This window comes from Astatotilapia calliptera, chromosome 8 (assembly GCF_964374335.1).
Source record: "Astatotilapia calliptera chromosome 8, fAstCal68.1, whole genome shotgun sequence".
NCBI lineage: Eukaryota > Metazoa > Chordata > Actinopteri > Cichliformes > Cichlidae > Astatotilapia > Astatotilapia calliptera.
The window spans coordinates 1,522,243-1,541,391 of NC_137429.1; the positions used below are offsets into that span (position 1 = coordinate 1,522,243).

General features: G+C 44.2%; 2 protein-coding genes across 7 annotated transcripts in view; both read left to right on the forward strand.

Annotated features, from left to right (window-relative positions):
- The first annotated feature begins 1,230 nt into the window (after positions 1-1,230).
- Positions 1,231-3,644, forward strand: LOC113027825 (uncharacterized). Of its 2 annotated transcripts, XM_080305277.1 has the most exons (5): positions 1,231-1,374; positions 1,457-1,518; positions 1,765-2,102; positions 2,199-2,457; positions 2,528-3,644. In XM_080305277.1, exons 1-4 carry the CDS (start codon positions 1,352-1,354, stop codon positions 2,454-2,456), a joined length of 681 nt encoding a protein of 226 aa, XP_080161403.1. In that variant the 5' UTR covers positions 1,231-1,351; the 3' UTR covers position 2,457; positions 2,528-3,644. The 2 variants fall into 2 exon arrangements, with proteins under 2 accessions (XP_080161403.1, XP_026033430.2); XM_026177645.2 differs by having other exon boundaries at positions 1,237-1,374; positions 1,765-2,457.
- A 3,379-nt stretch (positions 3,645-7,023) lies between these two features.
- The window catches only part of LOC113027958 (serine-rich coiled-coil domain-containing protein 2-like), a 46,819-nt gene continuing 34,693 nt past the window's right edge, over positions 7,024-19,149 (forward strand). For 3 of the 5 annotated variants that reach the window (XM_026177825.2, XM_026177824.2, XM_080305278.1), the window contains exon 1: positions 7,024-7,393. The gene's annotated coding sequence lies outside the window, so the exon portion shown is untranslated. Of the gene's footprint in view, positions 7,394-7,874; positions 8,242-19,149 lie in introns of those variants that run through there. The other 2 variants (XM_026177822.2, XM_026177823.2) reach the window with 2 other exon arrangements.

Genomic DNA, 19,149 nt, shown 5'->3' on the forward strand with positions numbered 1-19,149 from the left:
CCTACTTGAAAGCCCAAACACAATCTATAAACACCCAATTTAAACTAATCCAGTATAAATGGAAAATTAGGACATATATCACCCCAAGATTATTAAACAAATTTGACCCTAACGTTCCGGACATGTGTGTTAAATGTGGGGATAAAGGTACACTGATGCATTGCCTATATGAATGTCCAGAAATCCCAAAATTTTGGACAGAAGTTTTAGATGTATTAGTGCGTATTACAAGTGTTAAGCTGAATCCATGTCCTAAATCCTAGCGATTTTCCCCACTGAGCAAAGTTCACTAAAAACCACAATCATCTCCCTGTTGCAGGAAAAATCTAGCATAGCATAGGAGATGGGTGGTCTCGTAGGGTGTCTTGCATTGAAATCTGCTGCAGTGACCCGGTTACTGCGTTCACCAGATATCAACACAATTTCGATCCGTTCCTCACGTGTTAACCTCTTCGACATGTCAATGGCTGTGAACAAAGAGAAACTTGTAAATAACTCATGAAAGAATAAAGTTACGTTGAAACCAAGCACATCATTGTTTTTCTTGTGACATTATCAATAAGTGTGATGTGTCACATGACCCTCTTCCTATTGCAAAAACAAAAGTTGTATCCAAGATGGCCAATTTCTAAATGGCCACCATGGTCACCGCCCACCTTGAGGAGTTTGCCCCCTCACATATACTAATGTGCCACAAACAGGACTTTAATATCACCAACCATTCCCCTGTTATTACGCTGTATCCATATAAATGGCCCACCCTGTAGTATTACAAGTAGGAGCTCAGTCTTCTTCTTTAAATTATTTATTGGTGGTTGGCAAACAGCAAAACGGTGCAATACTGCCACCAACTGGTTTGGAATGTGAACCAAAATGTTAACAAAATAAATAAATAAATTTTTACAAAAAAATTAAAAATTAAAAACCTCCCAAACAAATGAGTCTGCCATAAAAACCAAATATGGTCTGATAACTTTCCCTTCTCGAGTTCTTATGAAACAAATCAACCAAGCCCAGTTTCACTTTCATATCACCAAGCATATCAATTCTTCTCTCTGCATCATATTTCTGACAATGCATCAAAACATGTTCTGTTGTTTTTTCTTCTCTATTGCAGTCAAACTTTCCTGTGCGGGGTTCGGTATTGTTCAGATTCCAGGCTCAAAAGAATGCATCATTGACTGGGGAGTGATGAGCACCAGGTGAAGTGAATGAATTTAACGAGAGCTGCCAGCATGTTGAGCACCAATATAAGCCATGCATTTGCTGCTAGCTAGTTAATGGACACTGAGTTGATCTGTAAGCAGCTGGCAGTGTGTTGATACCAGCCTGCTGTAGCGGACCCTTAATCATGGTGCTTGTCTTTATGCTGAGGTTAGTTGTGCTGTTTGATGTCTCTTTTGTAATTTAAGTTTGTTTTTTTTAATATATATAAAACATGTTATATCTTTAACAGGGTTTCCTGGATTTGCTTCCTCCTTTTTGGCCGAGGTGCTTGCCTGCCTGTTTTAGTTAAAGGTAAGTCTTCCTGTCTAATCTCAAGAGTTAGTCTTGGAAATATAGCTGTAGCAGAACTGAACTACCCCCCCCCCCCCCTTTTTTTTTTTTTTTCTCAGGAAACTGTAATTTTATACTTGACTGAAAAGCTTGGTCTGCTAAACCAAGTAATAGAAGGGTTTTCTTTCAGTGCTACTCAGAGCAAAATTTGCAAGAGCTTCATTGCAACTTGACAAGCTCAGTTTCAGTAAAAACTTCTGCTTTCAGGTCAGTCTGGTGGCACTGGAAGATTGGGCCACCTTGGCTGGGTACCTGGTACTGGAGGGGTTGGTGCTGTCAGATGGTTCCCTGGAACTGGATTGCGTGGGGATGGTAGCACTGGATCTGTAAGAGTTGATACTGGTGACTGGGCCTCTGGTGCTGGCAGAGCTGGTGCTTTAAGTGTTGGCACAACTGGGGTTGGTCGTGACACCTCGGTTACTACAGGGCTTGGTGTTGGCAGCTCTGGTACTAGTGGGGTTGACGTTGGCAGTTCTGTTACTGCAGGCGTCGGTGCTAGTAGCTCTGGAGGGGTTGGATCTGCTGGCGGCTCCGGCTCTGGAAGGGTTGGTATTGGTGGCTTTACTGGATCCTCATATTTTGCTGGCTTTCCATGGGTAAATGCTCCTACAGGGGGAGCTCCTTCCTCCTTTGACCCACAGGACTGGATGCCCTCTCAGACCTATCCTGACTTTAATGCCTGGTATACCTCTCAAGTGCCACTTGGCATGTTTATGGCTCCACCTGCATTGCCTTCATCCTACATCATCCAGAACGGCAATGGTTACCAGCGAGGAAGAGAAGCCTTTTCTTACTCCAAATACACTGACGATGTCTACAGCCCCTTTCCTCTAAGCCCTGTGCTGCCACACGATCCAGAAAGTGTCCCAGTGGTTGATTCTCAAAGGATAAAGGTTTGAGGTAAGGCACAGTTACGAACCAACTTGCTTAAATTTGGAGAAACATGTGTAGTGACTTTTTGTTCTTGCAGGTCAACTTGATGAGCTGGGCCTCCATGCATCATGTGGTCATTAAATGCACTATAACAACAATCTGTTCTCCAGTCTTTTACTGGGCAACCAGTCATTAGGTCAGTTTTAGGTTTTTGTGGACAATGTTAGACACTTTGACGTTTACACATTCAGCATAGCCAGACTCTGCCTTAACTGGCTGAACCTGACACCATCACGGTCAGAGGTGATGGGTAACAACTTTCTTTAAACTGGCTGATATGCATGGGCACAAAGGTTGTCTTGCAGGTCACGTGATTCTGTCACATTGGATGAATGATGATGAAAAGCATAATGAAGTGAAAGGCAACACTATAGCAACTACAACTCAAGACTTAAAATGGTGAGAATAACTCAAATGTACTGAAAATACTCAACCAAGACCCCAGATCCCAAAGTCAAACCATGGCCTGACAATTAAAGCTATAGTGTGTAAAAGTTTAACAGATGTCAGCAGCTTGCAGAATTCTACTGAATTACCTCCAGAAACTTATTTGCGTAAGCCTGGCTACAGTGGCTAGGATAACTTATTTTCATCTGTCAGAGACAACCTTAAATTTCAACTGTAGAAGGCAGTCAGTCCGCTGTTTACCTCAGCTTTCAGACGCAGCTGAACGATTTATCAGCGGGAAAGCGACTGTTAGGGCATTGGAGCCTAATGTTAGCGTAGAACTGGCTGCTGTTATTTAGCTCTTGTCAGCTTTCCAGAGATGAGAGGGTCACGTGTTTGACCTGGGAGCGTGTTTTTGTGTTAGAGCTCTGACTTAAATGAAGACAACATTTTAATAAGGTGCCAGTGGCGTTCTCTTTCCTTGTGTTTGTGTGAAGGGGATAAAATGTAGGGTATGACTGTGCAGAATGAATCTAAATGTACCTTACGCAAACACCCGTGACTTCTTTCTCCTTTGGTTTGCACATTGCATCTCCGCTCTCTAGCACCACATACGTAAAACACCATTAGTTGCAAGGCAGATGTCCTTTCCCTCCACTGTATTCAGATATAGTGGCTTCCACAAACTGCCAACCCACTGATGTTTATTCTAGATTAATTATATGGGTCAGGTTAATGGAAGATGTAATTAGACACTTGTCTGTATATTTGAGTACAGTATCCTTTTTACTAAGAAATTACTGATTTTACATTATTATCTTTGTTATATCATGAAGGCAGAAGAAATGAATCAAATCTATTTTATTCTAAGAGAGCGAATGAAAGGAGGCATGAGCACAATCCTGGCCGCTTTCTCCTGGAGATGAAAGAGTGTGTGTCACAAAGAGCTCTTAAGTGTGGTTGTCTGTTTCTCTGTGCAACCTTTCACCTCTGCTGCTGCTGTGGCTGCTGCAACATTTCTACATGTGGAACACAAGCTTCAAACAGGGGAAGCTGGTGCAATACTGAGCACTTGTTCTGTTTATTTAACAATGTTATCAAAGAAGGCACTAAGCTGACCAATGAGGTGTCGTAGTCACATCTTCATTATGTTAAACATAAGCATAGTGATGCGTGTTTGAGTGCACAGAGCTCTGAATGTAATGTGACAGAAGCACCTTCATAACTGAAACGTTGAATCAGCATTATGTATATAATAAGGGCCTCAATACAGAACCTTGTGGCACACCATAGGTGAGGGAAGTGGAAGATGACTGTACTTAAAACCTCAGCTTGGATAACAGATTCTGGTTATACTTCTTAGATTAAAATATATTACAGATATAAAGTTATATGCAGACGACAGCGTTTCATTGTGTCATCCTGCTGATTTATGAGCACAAACTTGGATAAATTTGTGATTTGCTTAGTTGCCTTGATGCTGCTGCTATAAACACTCAAGAGGTTTCACATAGTCCTGAACCTGATGGAGACTCCATATTGATATTGGGAACAGTGGAGCAGTTTTCACTGACTGAGTGCAGACTAACAACTGTTTAGAGCAATCTGAAGGCAACACAAACATCTCAAAGATCTGTTGCATATTCAAATGGAGTTTGGATTTCTGGCACTTCATCGCCTGGAAGAAGTTTTACTTCTTCAATTATCCAATTCAGGGTGCTTGTTAATTGTACATATTACTATTAAGATATTTCTCTCTGATTTCTGCCAGTGCTGGACCCACCCACTATGCATCATATGCTTTATTTCCAGAAGTTTCTGATTGGAGCAAATTCCAACTTCACAGCCTGTAAATGGCTGATTACTGCAGGGAATAAGTGAGATTTGCAGGCATGCACTGGGCTGAAAATCAAGTTGTTGATGCAGTGGTTGAGCATTACACAGGCTGCAATAATCATGATCATGTGACTGTGCAACATGGTTTCTCTGCTTGTGTTTATTACGTGTCTGCCTCACACATGTAACATTTCAGTCTGAGCTGACTGATGTTCATCGGGTAGAAAGAGCTGCAGTTTTATAAAAGAGTGAAACATTTCCATAATGGCACAAACAGATTTCTGTGTTTGCTGCTAATAACCTGAAAAGTTTGTGGTTAATATGATTTTTGATTTTCAGCTTTTCCTGTTGTACATGTTTCTGAGAGATGGAGCGCCACACTTTCAGCGCCATGCTGGACCCTGGTGTGCTGGGATTGGCTGCTCGGTGTCTGTCAGTAACTATTTAATAGCAGAGACATGTAAATACTTTGCATTACATTTTGAATCCACTACCTTAAAAGAGCTTCAATTTACAGACAGAAATGTCAAAAATGTTACAACTGTCCCCGGTCTCCCCTACTTCTAATTTATTTTCCCAAACCACGCGGAGCCGCAGTATAAGGACTAAGGAGCCGCGGCTCCGGACCCCTGATATATATAGTGTCACTGTCACAGCATTGTCAGTTCAGCCTTTTCTATTATGTTTAACCCGAGTGACCGCCCGGTCAGCTGGTGGGTAACAGGCATCTCTAAAAATAAACAGAGTGAGTGGATTTAAGAAAGTCAGTGACTCAGGTGTGTCGCTTGGTTTGTCATCTGTTGTTGACTCTGGAGGAGACGTAGAAATTGTTTGTTTTAAATCTTAGTTGGGAAGGTTCCTGTTTCTAAAGTTTCTATTGTTTTAGTGCAGGTTTTTGATAATTCTGAGTGGATTTACACAGTACGGGTCAAAATGACCGCAACAAAATCAATGTCACTTTTTTGTTTTTCAACATAATACAAGGGTTCATTTCCAAAACTTGCTTATGAGCTTCAATTTGTAGCAGATCCACTATCACACAGCTGGAGCAGTCTCCAGTGGAGGTCAGTCCACTGCTGCCACCTGTGGCCAAGTACCACAGCCTACTGACACATCTGCACCTGCTGCTATGATCACAGTGAGTAGAGGCTGAGTGGCTGCACTAACCCCTGGTACATCTACTCACCAACATGTTGAAAGATGCAATCCCAGCAATGTGGATTGTCAACACTGAAAACAATCAGTAAGCAAAGACAACAGGGATCATTTTTTCTGTTTATTTAGCACCCACAACATTTGTAGTCGCCTTCTGCACAGGGGAAGTCCACACACACTGTGTGGTACCACTTTCCACAGAAGGTGCATTCAATCTGCAAGACTGAATGAGATCGTTAGAGTCATTGTCTGACTGTTTATTACTGATCACCTGCTGTACATTCACAGTAACTGCCATCTCCTTACACATGTTTATTAGATTAACCACACTTATACAGACTGTATAGAGACAGATATATAAAGGACACAGGCAGACTCTGCTTACAGGATGTGATGTGACAACACTAATGAAATATTGATGTGTCATATTTGTCCAAGGCGTGTTTCATTGTCATGGAAAAAGAGAATATCAAAATCATGATGACCAATTGGAGTGGTGATTTCTATGACTTTGTGTATATAATTTGGAATTTTGTACAAATGTAGGCCAATAAAAAAAATACATGATATCATTTCAATCATTTCAAAGGCTTATTTGCACGACGCACAAACGGACACAATTGAAAGGTACAAACGTGTTGTGCAGATGTGTGTCAGGCTGATCTGGCTGTAGGCTGTGGCACTTGGCCAGAGGGGGCGCTGGTTGACTCGAGTCCATGTTAGTGCACAAAGCAAACTGCTCGCTTTACTCTTGCTGTCCTGTGAACAACATCGGCGTGGTGTTAATTGTTTGCTGTTTTCGCGATCGCGTCGCGCGTGAGGATATCACCAGGTAAACTCGCGACATTTTTAAACATTTTGTTGTTCAACAGCATCACGACGGACGGAGTGTGTTTGAGACAACCTCACAAGTGTCACAGGTGACACATTTGGCGGTTTTTTGCTGGTTTGTCGGTAGCAGCTCCTGAAACGTTATATACTGAAACTGCCACACATCTGTTCCACCAACGCCAGTAGATCTAAACGCCAGTAGATCTAAACGCCAGTAGATCTAAACGCCAGTAGATCTAAACGCCAGTAGATCTGGAACACCGGCCACGAAAGGGTTTTGTTTACAGCGTCCGCGTGACGTCAGAGTCAGCTGTGCCTCGCGCAAGCGCTGTCCGCGTGCACGCGCGTGTGTGGATGATTCAGCAGCAGCGGCTCGAGCTCTGAGCATGTGCGGCACAAACAGACTGCACGCGGACAAAAGGCGTTCACGTTAGCGTCTCCTCTCCGTCAGGGCGCGCGGAGGTGATCGTCGGCAGCGCGAGACCCGCCGAGCCCGGGAGGAGCATCCACAGGCCCCACAGCTCAGCGCCGTTTACCGGGACTCTTACCGCCGCCCGGCCTCCAGCACACCGCCAGCGGTCGGATATTACCTCGGCACAGCCCGGCTCACAGCCCCATTGCAGCTCGGCTGTCTTCATCCAGCCGAGCTGCATATTTCCGCATTTCGGCGTCAGATGCTCCGAGTGGTTCGCAGGTGAGTGTGAGGAAACATCTGCTGAGAGGACGCACACACACACCCCACGTCCAGGCTGTGTGTGTGTGTGTGTGTGAGAGAGAGAGACCTGAGGGTCAGACAGAAGATCTGTTTCACAATCGATTAATTACTTAGATTTTCTGTCAGCTGGTCAGGTGTGTAACTTATCTGACGTCAGAAAAGGTTACGGGTTGTTTTTGATCATTTTGTCCTAAAGATAACGAGACTTGAGACAGTTTATTTTAATGAACTGATCGAACAATTAATCGATCAGTCGGTCTCTTTCCGGTGAAGCAATCACTCACACAGCTCAGAAAGTCTCACAGGACGGTGAAACTTTAGTTTGGTGTTGTTTCTAAGAGCCTGACGTCACACAGCAGTTATCATTACTGGTTAAACTAACCTGGTAATAACATAACTGCTCGCTGTATTACTCAGATCAGCTGATTGATTAGTGTGCTGTTTATAAAACATCAGATGTTTTTACTGCAGCAAACCGTCTCTGTGAATCATTACTGGCTACTTTATTGGACTAATTGATTATTCAGTTAATCAATGCTCAGCTGATTTCTTTTATTGATCAGTTGGGTAAACGCTTGCCTACAAAGAGCCAATCAGCAGCTGATGTGGGAGTCATAACAGCCAATCAGATTCAGGCACAGAACAGACCGCTGAGGTGAAGTCACCAAACTTGGGCTCGATTCCAGTTTATTGTAGGAATGAAATGTCAAGTTGAATTCATTTATAAATCACACATTTGTTTATTTACTTTAAGCTCAAGTTCTGCCTCCTAACGAGCTGCAAGCACTAAGTTAATAACATGGACAGGTTCAGCTTCCCCTTTCTGAGTAAGTTTCATTCAGTGGATCCAGACGTGTGTGATGGTGATGATTTATTGACTGCTCGGTGCTAAAGCACACGGAGAGGAAACATGGAGTTTGATTTTCCCCGTCAGCATGAAGAGAAAGTACAGCAGGCCTCAGCAGTGAGTGTGATGGACGGCGGAGAGTCTAATGCATCATCCGGGCATTTAACCTGAGTCTTAAACTGGAGCACGAGCCCCGGAGTCTGCAGTCATGGAGGAAAGGCAGCGCGTGTACTGTGAAGTGAGCTGATGTGGGCTGGTCGGCAGAGTCAGGTGAAAGCAGCTGCAGAGGCGAGTCCCCTGCTGCTCTGTGGCGCTCTCGCTGCCAGCTTCAGCAGCTCTCTGAGGGAACCTGCTGACACCGAGACCGATGGCAGGAGTCCAGTCTGTCCGCCCATCTGTCTCTCTGTGTGGCGTTTCCACCCGGCTGGACTTCATTCCTGCCTTTCTCCTCCTCGCCCTCTCCCTCGGGCTCTCCCCGAAGAGCCCGACGGATAACGGAGAGGGGATGAGTCACAGCACAGAAAACAGAAGCCCTGCTGGTGCTTTCATTAGTTTTGTGCCTCCTGTTCAGGTTTTTGTTCACATACCAATGAAACAGAAGCTAGTTTCATAGACGGGTCCCGGCCTTTTGTGTCTGTAGCCCGCTCTCACCCCCGAGGAAGACAAAGGAGCTGCAGAGGGAGGAGTTTGGATCCAGCTGATCAAACATTAATTGTTTCCAGACTGTTGGATGAATAATTGAAGTGGAAGGTGTAGTCCTACCTGCAGCCTGAGCAGGTTTAACTTTGCTGTTTCAAAGTCGTTTCCTCAGGCTAATGTTTTCCATCAGGCCTTCAGCACAGATGGCACAGTTAGTGTCCTCTGTGGGCTGGCAAATCAAGATAGTGGAGTCCCCGTGTTAGATGAAAACAAGTTTGTGTGTGTGTGTTGGAGGCCGAGCCGCTCTGCTGGGGTTTGGATGGAGGTCACCTTGGTGTCGACCCAAAGATTAAAATCGTGCTTGCTGAGGCAGCATTTTGTAACGTGTTGTGTATCAATGAAAGAAAATGAGCATTTAACTCCAATTTTAATTTTTTTAAAAGGAATTCCCCCCAAAGGTCAGCGTTACATCTGACCTCTGATTTGATCTCAGTCCTCATCATCCTGTGTCATCTTTGTAAATGAAATCTGAGCTTTTTGTTTCACTGGTGGAAACTTTCTTCTGCATGTCGGAGCTCAAATCACAGCTCTGGTCGTGCGTTGGTGCCAAGCTAATGCTAACAGCGGATGGCGGTGTCTCTCTGTGCAATCCTCGTCCTCCGCTGTGAGCTTGTTGGAGCGATATCTGATGCCCTCTCCGTCTGTGCTGATGGAGGTCCGCAGCAGGAAATGTTTGGTGAATCTGTGGATCTCTAGCTGGGTGGTGTCTGCCTGCTGCTTCCTCACTGATCAGATCATGTGAGCCGAGCTCGGCGAGGACGAGCGTGGAGGAAACGGAACATGTAAACAAAGGCTGATGTAGTGATGTAAGTGTAGTTATTGATGCAGAAACAAATTACATCAGGACATGAGAAGGGTTCATGTAGAAAATTCATTCCTTTTAAAGAAAATCAGTGAGACTGACTCCAAGAAGCCAGAAATCTTTATTTATTGAATTCATTTTTTAACTGCTTAGAAGAAATGAACCCAAAAACAGAAGAAAATACAATCTCTGAAAAACGAGCAGTAAAAAGAATATATGTCTGGAAATAAAGTGGAAATTGACTTAAAAATATTATTAAAAAGCATGAAAAACGAATCTAAAATTAAATTAATGGGAAATAAAAATTACTTTTTAAATCAAACGTGGCCGAAAAATATGAAGTAAATATTTCCTAATAAATACTGAAACATTCTCTGATCAAACTTTATTGACACAGAGGCGATAAACGCAGATCGAGTCAGAGAACAGCAGAAACCAATCAAAACATAAATATTTATTTATTTTTAATACGACTAAAAATAAAACAAAACAATAAAAACAAAAAAGAAAAATTCAAAGATTAAAAAATAAAGTTTTAAAAGAAATGTAATAAAATTAAATGACAAAATCAGATGATCACACGCTAAATAAAAGAAAACAGAATAAATGATAAAGTACAATAAAATATTATTCATTATATAATATGAATGTAATAATAAGTAAAATAGCATCAGTTTCCCTCCACAGATCCATGTCAGGCTCACAGAGGACCTGTTGAGTTAGTAACGAGTCGCTTTCTTCAGATAGATGAAACGTGTTGTTTCTCAGAGGGAGACTCTGACGGGCTCTTCCTGTTTGGGGGAGAAAATACTGAAATATTAACATTAGATTTTATATCTCTTTCAGTCTTTTGAAAGAGCTGAAGAGACGAGCACAGAAAGCTGTCGATGCTTTAAACAACGACCAGCACAAACACATTTGTTTATGAAAATGACGAGAATCTCCTCCTGGATCCTCGCTGCCGTCACCGCCCGCTGGAGACCAGTCAGACCTGAAATCCCACGACACCGTCATCAGTGTGACTTCAGACTGAAAACTGTGGGAAAAGTTTACACATCCTCCGTGTGTGTCTGTGTTGGACGAGGGTGTGTTTGTTGGTCTAACAGCCACCCGGGCGGGGCTCTCCTGCTGTGTGTTTGCCTGCGTGGAGGTGGTAGAACCTCAGGCAGTTAATAGTTGACACAAGGCAGGATGATCCAGGAACTCACGTTCACGCCACGTTCTGATCCTACCATCTGAATGTTGCCATGTTTCCACGTCTGGTGTTAAACGTGCTGAGCCTGTGAACCGCAGCCTCAGCTTCCTGTTCTCAGCTGAGTGGGTCCCACTCAGTGGGGTCTGCAGCTGCTGCAGCCCTGTTTCATGTGCTGTGTGTTCAGAGAAGCTCTTCTGCAACCTGCCTCCATTCATGTGCATATTAAAATGCTAATTATTTAAAATAGTTTTTGCTGTTTTGATCAGTTTTTCGTATTTTTGAATAAATGTAAATTTTGTGCATAATGTTAATTTGTTGTTAAACTGGTTTAGGTGAATGTAGGAAAATAAATACACAATAAATGACTAAACTCCTCATATAACTCCAATATTTTCCAACAGCTGCATAGTTGGTAGCAGCATATGAATAGAAACAAAGCAATAAGCTGTCATCAAAAATGAGCTAAATATAATAATAATAATAATAATAATTCACAAAACAACAGCCAGCAAAGCTGCACGTCAGGCTTTTTGTCCATCACACACATGAATGTTACAGCCTTTAAAATAATAAAGTAAATGAGGTCAGAGTTTTATTAAATTCGTATCTTTCCTGCGTGGAGCGCAGTAATGCGTGCGAGCCCGCCTCTTTCTTTACTGCCCGAGTATCTGGGCTAACAGCGTGGACATCAGGCCTGCAAGAAACCTGCTGCTGAGTCTGTGCGGATCGAATGATGACTCTCACGGCCTGCATCCGAGCGGCAGCCATGAATAATAAAACGGCTCGGCTAAATGTGGCTCTGTTGTTTTGATGGGGAGCCATCCTGACTGAGGAGGAGTCAGAAACCACACCGTGACCTGGACTGACGGAGAAACGATGACTCACTCTGACTTCAGGCTTCATTAGAGAGCCGCTTTCTTACGACAAATTGACAGTCTGGCTCATGTTTAAATGTCATGTCTGTTTAATTCACATGAGCTTGAGATGTGTAGGTCACTTAAACAGGGTTTTATATGTCTGGAAGATTAGTGCAGCTTTTTTGTGCTCAGTGATGGAGGCAGGGCGGAGGAGGAGGTAATGTTAGTCTGCCCTGAGCCAATAACATCTGTCCTCGGGTGATCTGCACGCACGGACGTGGAAATAAAGAGTCTGAGCTACAACTCAGGAGCATTGTTATTGTTCTAACCGTGCAGACGTGATTATCAGGCTGCCATGTTTATCTGCGCTGCCTGCTTCTCAGCAGTCCTGTCCTCATTACCCATAAGGCTTTGCTGTTTGGGGTCAGTTTCATTTGGCACAGTTGGTAAATTTACAGCTGTCCACTGTAAATAAAGGACGGATGTTTTCTCTTGTTGTTCTTTTGGAGCCAGAAGTGACCATATTTGGACAAGAGGGCGGAGTCCCTGTTTTCTTGCTAATGCTAGTTAGCCTGGTTAGCAAGCTGCGTCTACAGACTGTGCAAGCGTAACGCAGACACAGTTACCTGCTAATTAGTGCTCAGCAACATCCAAATAATAAAACACTGGAGCTCGGACTTCTTGGACGCTCTGAGTTCACAGCAGCCATATTATTAATCAGCTAATTGCATTAGAAGGAAAGGCTAGCAGACCGCTAGCAGCTAAAGTCACTTGTGCCGCCATCTACCTGCATAATAAGTGAGATTTAATAAAGAACTAGCTTTAGAGCTAGCTACATTCATATCAGGCTGTAAATGTGTTTATTAGCGAGCCACAAGTGGACATTAGAAGAACTACAGTTTTTGTTGATGCACATGAAGTAGTTCATCACCAGCTGGTGGGACTCCTGAAAGCTCGAGGAGCTCAGATATGTCCTGCTGTTTTTCCTCACCTGGACAGACGTGGGGAACCCCAGCAGCAGAGTTCAGATAAACCTGTGAGTGTTTCTGGTGTAACAACAGCAGCAAGCGTGTCCTCGTGAGTGCAGTTACATCACATCTGGCCTTTAAACCCTCCACAGCAGCACACAGTTCTCTTTATCTTTAAGAAGGCTCAGAGGCAGAGCGTTCACATGCAGTCTCTCCTGTTGTTATTTGAAGCAATTTAATAGGTCAAATATTACATAACAGACTCAGGCACTGAACGTAACGTGTGAATGAGGTGTTGTTTTTTAGCATCTTACAGAGAAGGTTTTATTGACACATTCGTTTATGCAGGCAGGCCAGTGAAGTGAAGCTTTGTTTCCCGTGTAACTAACAGTTACATGCAAAACACAGGAAAACTTTAAATAATGTTCTGCACTGTACAGATTATTACCCTTTGCAAAATAAAATGAAAATTCAAATGTAAACCTTACTTTTTGTTTTTTGAAACTCAAGTTATGTGTAGTAAAAGTAGCATTTCTCTAATTATAGTCTTTAGATTCCATATGACGTGAAAAATAAGAGGACCTAAACTCGAACCCTGAGGAACTCCGCTGTTTTATATTTTGTCCACCGGCTGCTGGTGGGGATGTGATGTGTTCAGTTTAGCCTTGTAATCAATGTAAAATAGAAAAATACCCTGCGATACCTTCTTTTGTTGTGCTTGTTGGTCAGGCTGAGAGTAACAATTGACTGATTATGGAAGATGATCCTGCTGCAGGAGCTGCAGATTCATTAAAATTCTCTCCTTTTAATGGATCGTCTTACTTTTTGTGACTTTTTGTACTTGCTGTCAAAGATTTGTGGTGTCACGTTTCGTGCACGCAGCAAGCTGCATCCACACCATCTGTTGTGTCGCGGGTCCATCTGTGAGCTCTGCTCCAGCAGCTTTTGGCCTTTCTCACTCCGAGTGTGAATGAAATCTGACCCCGTGGAGCGGAAACGTTCACCTGAGAATCTGAGAGAGAGCGCCGTCTGTCAGGAGACGACGAGGTCGTCGTTCCTGTGAAATAAACCCAGACGGGCAGAGTCCGGACTCTCGGACGTCTGACTCAGAACTCATCTTTAAGAAGTTATTGGCCAATGTCTGAATTTGTATAAAACAGTGATGAGTTTTGGCCCTGCTTCATTATACATGAAGTATTCTTTGGTTTGTGGCATGCATGGGTGCTTTTTGGTGGGTTTGGGGATTTCGATAAACCATAAATGAATATATTCCTTTATAATCTCCAGATTATTTGATGATGCCAATACTGACTGTTTGCAGCGGACCCCCTGCTCAGGACAGCGGTCCACAGTGATAAGTAAAGTAGCTGCGTGCATCCTGGCTGAACTGATTTCAGATTAATCGTTGTAGGACCTGCGTCCACATATGTGGACGTCACATTTTGGGTTATTTAGACCAAAATACTCAATTTTGCTCTACAAGGGCCTGATATCCACTTACGAGGACATTATGCTGCTACTGTTCTATCAAAATTTTAAACGCATATCCTCGTATGTGGCTCCTTTTCTCTTAGAAACAAAAATCAGGTGGGAAAAAAAAATCAAATTTGTTTTTATATTCATCGGGTCCCAATCAGCCTAAATATCAAAGAGAAATTAAAAATGCTGCTGTGGAAGAGTTCGGGTCTTAGGAGGTTAAAGATGGACGTGTTTGACCTTTCCTGGCCGTCTCGCCGCCAGCCCTCGATTCCTCTCAGCTGAGTGAGCGGAGAACTGGAGCATGAAGACATCGATAGCTCAGAGCATGGCTGCATGGACGTACAGTAGAGGAAGAGGAGGGGGAGTAAGAGCAGGGGGGAGTCAAAGGAGGAGGCGGCGGCTGGTGAAGGGAAACAAAAGATGCTGTTTCATCTAGATTTTCACTTCACAGTTATAATTTTTCTGTAACATCCAAAGTTTGTGCAGATATGGAATTAAAACCATCTCAGACACGAGACCTCGCAGTGTAGCTACGCCCTCAGCGTGCGTGCTCTCGTTCTCTGACGGTTTTCCATTCAGTTACAGAGCTGAGTATGTTCTAGTATGTTTGTCTCGGCTGTCCATTAATCACATCCGTCTGGATTCACAGAGGCGCTCAGCACCTGTTTGTAGCTGCAGATATCTTTTCTGATCGTTTCACTGATTGTTGGAGCTTCAGAAGATAAACGCTGGATGCTGATTCCCAGCAGCTCTGTTTTCTGGCTCATCTTCTGTGAACTGCATTAGTGAAAGTGACTCATAAGCACAGTACAGTCAGTCTCGGGCTCAGATCACCCCGGTATCCTTCATGGATACGCTCTGTCGATAAGAAAGCCGTCAAGGTCAGGACACGTAAGCAGCACTCGGGCTTCTCTGCAGATTTCAGATCCAGACTCGGAGTTTAATGGAGAGCTGCTCAGATCATTTCCAGCTCTGTGTTCGTATCCTGGGCCTCCAGAAACAGCTTTGCATCACTGACACTTTTAAAACTTCCTTTCATGCAAAGTCTGTTTTCTATATAAATGAATGAAGGTAACTGCCGGTCCATGATTCACTGGCTTCAGCTCCAACACGAGCAGCTCAGATTCACCGATGATGGCAGACACCTCAGCACTCAAACGTCGTCTTTGGGGGGAAAAGCTGCACGTTTGGTACGGAGCCCACAGGAAGCTGCAGCTGAAATGGTGCAAAGTTCCGACTGGTTTGCAGTGAATTAAGTTACGTAAACTGGAACAATGGAGCAAACGTGGAGCTGCCTGTAATCCAGCCTCAGAGGGAGTGCTGTATTTCTCAAAGCCCACTTTTAACTGTGCATTAGTCCACTTGTGCTCTGCTAACACTACGTGTGGGAATTTGAAGGATACGGGCGTCTGTAGTTTTTGGTGCTGAGAATGGTTTTTATCTTTGCTCTTGTGAGGTTTGCTGCTGTAATCAGAGTTCACTCGTTTCTTATCCAAACGAACAAACAGCGAGTTGACTTTACACCTGGATTTTGATTCATTAATTCAAATGGACTCTGTGGCTCACAGCCAAACAGCCGAGGCCTTATCCACACCGCTCACACTCTGAGCTGACTTATCCTCCGTGTGTTTGCTTCTCTTATCTTAAACACACTTGTTCATCCGGCTTAAATCTCTCCTGTAAGTCATCCAGCAGCCTGACACCAAACTGGATTATGTGTGAGGCTTTAAAGACCCACGCAGAGAGGTCGGGGAACACCAGCGAGCGCTGACGCGGCAGGTCGTTGGTGCAGTGCACGAGAGGAGGTGAGGGAACCGACTGGACTTTCCTCGTCGCGGCTCACATGCAGACACTTTGGCACCGTGTTTGTTCAGCATGTACCACTTCAGATAGGCTGCACGGTGTCTTTATCTTGTGTGTTCAGTTATCTAACATGTGTCCTGGACTGTGGACAGTGACCACGATGTAAAACTACTACAGCTGTGTTTTTGATTGATAAGCACTCGTTTTGATCCGTTCGGACACAAAGGTTATTGCTGAATGGGAACTAATGGTTGAGAGAATCATCAGTCATAAATCAGAGGTTCAGGAACCACTGTGAAACACTGTGATAAAGGGCCCGTGTTTCATTTCCAGCCCCACGTTTTTGTTCCTGAACCCTATGAAGGTAGCTTTGCATGATTCACAGTTGGAAATAAGCCTTTTTCCTCTCATGCTGGGCCTTGCTGCACTCAGTTGTGTCTGAAAACCGCACTTCCCTGTTATCCAACTTTCTTCTGACAGACTTTTCTTTGTAAACTTGAGATATGAACATCAGGTGGGCGGAGCTTGTGAGTGATCCCCTCTCTGAGGTCACACGGAGTCAACAATAGAACAAGCAGTGCACAGTTGTGTGTTTTGAGTAGTGTGCAGTCTGAGCATAAACAGCTCACTGTTTGAAACTCTGGCATGTTTAATATGAATGTTTGTACAGGAACCATGAAGTGTTCGGAGTATCAGTGCCAGCACAACACTGTCAAACATTCTGTGGGTCGGGATTGTTGCTCAGCTCAGTTTCAACTTGAAGAGAATCCAAATTAACAAGAGGCCCAGTGATGGAGAGATGCTGATAAATAACACAGGATGAAGAGAGAGAGACACAGTGTGCAGACACAGACGAGAGCGAGGAGAGAGGATCTCATTATGATTCTGCCCTGACCTCGTTCATCAGTCTTCATTCCTCCTGTGTGTCCTTGGTATCGCAGCAGTGCTTCTGCTGCAGTACAGCTGCACTCAGTCCTGCTCGCAGCACTTCAGAGGACTTTACACCAGCTTACATTCAATGCTTCAAGTCGTGGATTTGTCCTTTGTCCACCAAAGAGAAGTCGAGTCCCCACAAAGTGACCGACAGTTTTATGTCCCCACAACATTGGTAATACAAACGTACACACGCACACACGCACACAGGAGGACAGTACTGCTGCAGGCTTTGTGACATCATCATGACTGGAGTTTTTGAGGACGTGGCTACGTGTCAGTCAATGTGACACAAGTGTAGAAAAACTCCCACCTGAACAGTTAATCGGTCTTCATCCCTAATCTCACCAGCCTGCAGCTGAAGCAGCACATGAATCATGTGACCTTAATCTGGACGTTAACCTTTTCACACTTATTTACCATCAGATGATGAAAACATCAGCGCTGCCCTGGTTACCTTTTTTAGCTCCACAGTAATAGTCCAAGCTTTGCCTTTGTGAGCACAACTCAACTACCTCGCAAGCTAACGGAAGCCATGGTTACCATTGTTTACACCCCCATGCTAACGTTAGCGCAGCACTCAACCAGCAAACAGCAGCGAGGGCACCCTTAGAGGAGCTCCTGGTGGGTGGACACCACACTGATCCACCAGGCGACCTCATGTGCCACCTTTCCATCACTCGTGACCATGACACACTTAAACTTCCCCCACAGAAATTCATCCTCAAAGCAGAAGCAGTAAAGCGAACCTGCTGCTGGAAAAAGTGGATTTAGTATTATATTTACATTGATGATGATGAGAGCGTTGGAAAGTCTGCCTCACAGCGGCGCTGTGCACAGAGTCTTCTACCTGAATTATTCATAAACCTTTATTCTGTGGATAAAATAAGAGTGTCTCATAAATGCAGTACTATACAGATGAAGTGAACGGATACACGATGGTGCCTCACTGAGGCGCTTTGCTCTCTGGCCACAGTGACGGTGACGTCCAGCTGTGCCCGAGTTCATCGTTCTTTACCAGCTGTGAGTGTTTGATGGGAAGCTGTGAGTCAGCTTTCTGCAGCATCTCTTTCTTCACATCAGTGACAGCAAACATGTTCTCAGTTTAGAGGTGAGACTTGATGCTGAATAATGTTGTTACTGTGAGGGAAGCACGTGGCCGCGCGGCCTAAAGCGCGGCGAGCCTTCGGGCCGTGCAGATGATCCAGCAGCTGGCCGCTGAAGTCACAAGCTCTTCGGCGGTCTCGCCTTACCTACCTCGCTCCTCCATAAGCACATCAGCTGTTTGATTTCAGGCCTCCAGAAAAGCTCGTGATGCTCAGTCGAGTTGAGGGCGAGCTCGGAGGGACTGTTCTGGTTTTAGCATCAGCGCAACGTGAGAGGGAGGCTTCGCTCCGACGCCAGAGTAACTGGCTGTAAATGACTCGTCGGTCTGTAATCTGTGCAACGTGTCTCGCGAAGGAGATCAAGTCATTTCCTTGTGACAGTGTGCAAAGTGACTTTGATGCGTCTTTATGTATCCCAGTAAAAAGTGCCATTGAAGGCCAAGAGGGCAAATCTAACAGCTCAGAGCTATAAGGATATTTGAGAGTGATTATAATGCACACTAATGTAGAGTCAGTGATACTTATAAACTGGTGGATCAGGAGTGTTCGGAGGTCTGACCAACACCAGCATGTGATGGAGGCTGTGTGGGCTCAGGAACACAGGTGTGTGGGTCCTGACAGAGTGAAGAGAATCGTCTCCTTCCAAAGAACAAAGTTATAAAATCAGAAGTTTTCATGCATTTTAAAGAGTAATTTAGCTGCTGCTGCTTCTTTAATTTGATCAACACATTTGTGATGACGTTTTATTTACGTTTTATTTTCTTGTCTAGTAGTACACAGTCACCCTGACCTTTATTTTGAAAGTTCAGTCATTTGTAACCATGTGATCCGTGGTTCGCCCGCTGCCTCTCGTCCCACGCTCAGCTGATCCAGAGCCTGCAGCAGAGTTCAGCCACTTTTAAACTTTTTCATCTATATAAATGATTTGTTTGATTATTTGAGCTCTGCAACAGCAGCTGCTGTCTGTGTTTGCAGCATTTAAAACCGTGACGTTCCTGAGCTCTGAGTGCTGACTCCGTGTTTGCTCTGCATTCCTTTCCAGTTGA